The sequence below is a fragment of the Nematolebias whitei genome, chromosome 9 (assembly GCF_014905685.2).
Source record: "Nematolebias whitei isolate Nwh7 chromosome 9, NemWhi1, whole genome shotgun sequence".
Classification (NCBI taxonomy): domain Eukaryota; kingdom Metazoa; phylum Chordata; class Actinopteri; order Cyprinodontiformes; family Rivulidae; genus Nematolebias; species Nematolebias whitei.
Genome location: NC_056506.1, coordinates 14591543 through 14595319, shown reverse-complemented (window position 1 = coordinate 14595319; position 3777 = coordinate 14591543). Strand labels below are relative to the sequence as shown.

The 3777-nt window shown below is 39.5% G+C and overlaps 1 protein-coding gene across 1 annotated transcript in view; it reads left to right on the top strand.

Moving 5' to 3' along the window:
- The window catches only part of LOC119414403 (gelsolin), a gene marked incomplete at its 5' end in the record, with an annotated part of 7568 nt that extends 4313 nt beyond the window's left edge, over nucleotides 1-3255 (top strand). The window contains 1 exon segment of the mRNA XM_037681495.1: nucleotides 2118-3255. Coding sequence (XP_037537423.1) covers nucleotides 2118-2278 — 161 coding nt within the window.
- Nucleotides 3256-3777: the final 522 nt, after the last annotated feature.

Genomic DNA, 3777 nt, shown 5'->3' with positions numbered 1-3777 from the left:
TGTGTGTGTGTGTGTGTGTGTGTGTGTGTGTGTGTGTGTGTGTGTGTTATGATCTAAGATCTGAGCATTTTCAAACGATTCTTCTTTGATGTAGCTCAGAGGATGTCATGAGGAGATGCAGGAAACAGCCAACATCTGAGAAATGAAGTTTAAATCTGATGGGACTGATAACCTAAACCTGTCCAGTGCCATTCAGTTCACATGACACAAGTATTGTGGCAGTATCCTGTTATTCCTGCTGGAAGTGACCCTACACTGCAGCAAAAGTGCTGCACCTCGCTGCGGCTACAGATATTGAAAATACTAAATTCTTTGTGAATAAGTGTGCACTGTGAAACTGACAGCGGTGTGAAGATTTAAAATAGTGTTTGCTTGAACCACTTTGACATTTTGAAGATTAGAGTTGTTTTAAGACGGCTGCAATCCACCTTTGCTCTTAGCTCTATTCAGACTAGCTCTATTCAGATTAGCTCTATTCAGACTAGCTCTATTCAGACTAGCTCTATTCAGACTAGCTCTATTCAGACTAGCTCTATTCAGACTAGCTCTATTCAGACTAGCTCTATTCAGATTAGCTCTATTCAGATTAGCTCTATTCAGACTAGCTCTATTCAGATTAGCTCTATTCAGACTAGCTCTATTCAGACCATTTCAAAATGAGTGAACTATCCCTTAAGTTTAATAATGAATAATTAATGGAGTTCAAGACAAAATCCAACTCTGTGCCACTTTTGAGGCTTTTGAAGGTCAGATTTTGGAATAAATCAGTTTATGAAGTGGAAGTTGTTATAAAATAAGTTTTTTTAAAACATATATGAATACAGTTAATTTACAAATATTTTAATTTGGTGAGAAGTCTGGACTGAAGCAGGTCAGTTCAGCACCTGGACTCTGAACTGGACTGTGGGGCCATGTTGTTGTAATGGACGCAGGATGTGGTTCAACGTGGTCTTTCTGAAATATGCAAGGCCTTCCATGAAAAAGATGCACTTTGCAAAGGAGCACATGTTGTTCTAAAACCTCTAAATACTTTTCTGCATTGATGATGCCTTTCCAGATGTGTAAGCTGCCCATGCCAAAGGCACTGATGTACACCCATACCATCAGAGAGGCAGGCTTTTCAATTGTAAACAAAAGCCCAGATGGTCCCGCTCCTCTTGAGTACAGAGGCTGTGGTGTCTGTGATGACCAAAACAAATTTCAAATTTAGATTCATCTGACCACAGAGCAGTGCTCCTCTTTGCCTCCGTCCATTTTTAATTAGCTCTGCTCCAAAGTCGTCTGCAGTGTTTCTGGATGACGTTCATGCACAACTTCTTCTTAGTCAAAGTGAGCATGATGTTAAAATGACTGGTTGAACTGATATAAACAAATGTTTGAGTTTTCCAAGTGGAAATTTTCCCTTGAATGTTCTCTGCTTTGAGTAGATTGAATCATTGTTGAGAAAGACTAAGAAGCACTTTTTCAAAAATAGTTCTGTAAAATGGCTGCAAAGACTGATCTTGTTTTATACTCCGTTTATAAATCTCAGCTGAAGCCGGTGACGTCTCACACAGATGTGAGCTTTCAGAAATGAAGTGCTGCAGAACCAGAAGATGTGGAGAGGCGTCCATTCTGAAATCAGAAGGCGTCTATTTCCTGGCTTGCAGTGTTTTATGAAAGTTTCTTAAGTCTCCAAACTGAGATTGTGCTGACCTTTGTCTGCTGCAGGTTAAATACTGATTAATCAGGTGTGCTACACACAAACATTCCTCTATATGAAAGTCAAACATTTCCTTTAACATAGACCTGTTGCCAGTGGCAGTGATGAGGTGCATTCTGTAGTAGTTTTGAAATGTCCCCCCCCCCCATCATTGTTCAGTATCACTGATTCAAAATTCTCTCATCAAATTAACACATTCAGAGAAATACGCACTAAACAGTAGAGAATGTGATCTCTGTATGTTCACGTAGTTTAACTGCAGGATTTATGAGGATATATTGTTTTGTTTTTTGTTGTAATTGTATAAAAAATAATTCTCAGGCTGTATGCAACAATAGTGCAAATTGATGTTTGTTTCCTCCACAAATGTGGTCAAAGTTTTTTATGCTTCTTCTCTTCATTCCTTGTCATGCAGCAAAAGACTACGTGGACTCAGACCCCTCGGGCCGCAGAGGTCTGCCCATCACTACCATCAAACAAGGAGCAGAGCCCCCAACTTTTACTGGCTGGTTCCAGGCTTGGGATCCTAAGATGTGGGAGAAGGACCCGTTGGACAGAATCCGTGCCCGTTTCTAATGGCAAAACTTCAGGCTCTTTTTTTTTTTCCCCACTAGGGCTCTTCGGTACTCTGCGCTGTCGTTTCCATTTTCTGTTTTATCTTAACCCCCAAGTGCCACAACTGTTATCAGGTTGAATTTTTGCCACTTGGCCTAAATTATGGATCACGTGCACTAGACTTTGTTGACAAAAACACATCAGGCGTCAGGCGATGCCTCTCACAGACACAAGTAGTTTATGCAGGCTTGTTGCCATTGCACTGTCAGAAGGTTAAAACAATACGAACAGAAAACAGAGCCCAGTTGTTTTGAACACCTGCAGATGTTCTCTATTTCTGTTTCTCATTCTGGCACACAGTGTACAGTAAAACTAGTACTGTGCACCAGAAAAGGTGGTAACAAAACCTAATACAGCTCCGTAAGTACCGGGTACAAACCAGGTACCTACAGGCTGTTTAATGAAGTTACTCGTTTCCCTGTACTTATTAGGCATGAACCAGGTGTGTACCAGGTAGTTATTTGGTACTTACCAGGGACCTCTTAACTTCTCAGATATTTATGAAGAACATACTGGGTAATTACTAGGTACTTACCGTTACGTATCCGTTACCCATCTTATAATTATGTACTTGGCATGTAGATATCTGATTCCTACCTAGTATGCATATACTGAGTACCTACAGGCATAAGGCTGAGAGTGACGTGTTACCTAGTACTTACCAGGCTGTATTCTGTATTGCTACCAAAAAGCCTGGTCCTCCACCCCACACGTGTGTATGTGCTATGTTGATTCATCAGAAGGTTGTATAGAATGTTTCTCAGAAGCTGCACTTGTCATATTCCCTGCTTGTGTATTTTAAGAGATGTTATTTGTAAACGTTACTTGAGTCCTCTTTTTAAATTGTCCTGAAATGGTCTGGCTTTAAATAAAGTTGTAACATTTGGATTTATATAAGAATGATGGAATAAAATCAAAATGCACATTACATCAACCACACCTACAGAACCTGTGGATGCTCACCAGATCTGCAGAGCTGTTCCTCTTTGTCATTCCTCTCTCGAAGACAAAGTGGGATTTGTTGCAGCTTGCAGCATCTGCCTAAACAAGATAACATGAAAGAATGAGTCACATCTGTGCTGCCTTTCAGAAAGCAAGGCAACAAGATTCCTCGGAGAGGAAAGAGAAGCGCAGCTACCTGAAGAATTATGTTTCCTGCAGAAGTATTTTAAACCCCAGAAACATTTTGGAGAGAATGTTCAAAATGAGCTGTTAACCAACATTTTGTTGCATAATAAACCTCAAAGAAACACTGAATACTTCAACTCTCACCCAAATCAAGTATGTTTTATGAGGCAAAAGTACCATTTTGGTGGACTTTTTTTTTTTTAGCAAGTTTACTATAGTGGCATTATCTTTCCATTTTTTAATAATGGATTTAATAATAGCTCTGTGGGATGTTCAGAGTTCTGGGATATATATATATATATATATATATATATATATACATATATACACAT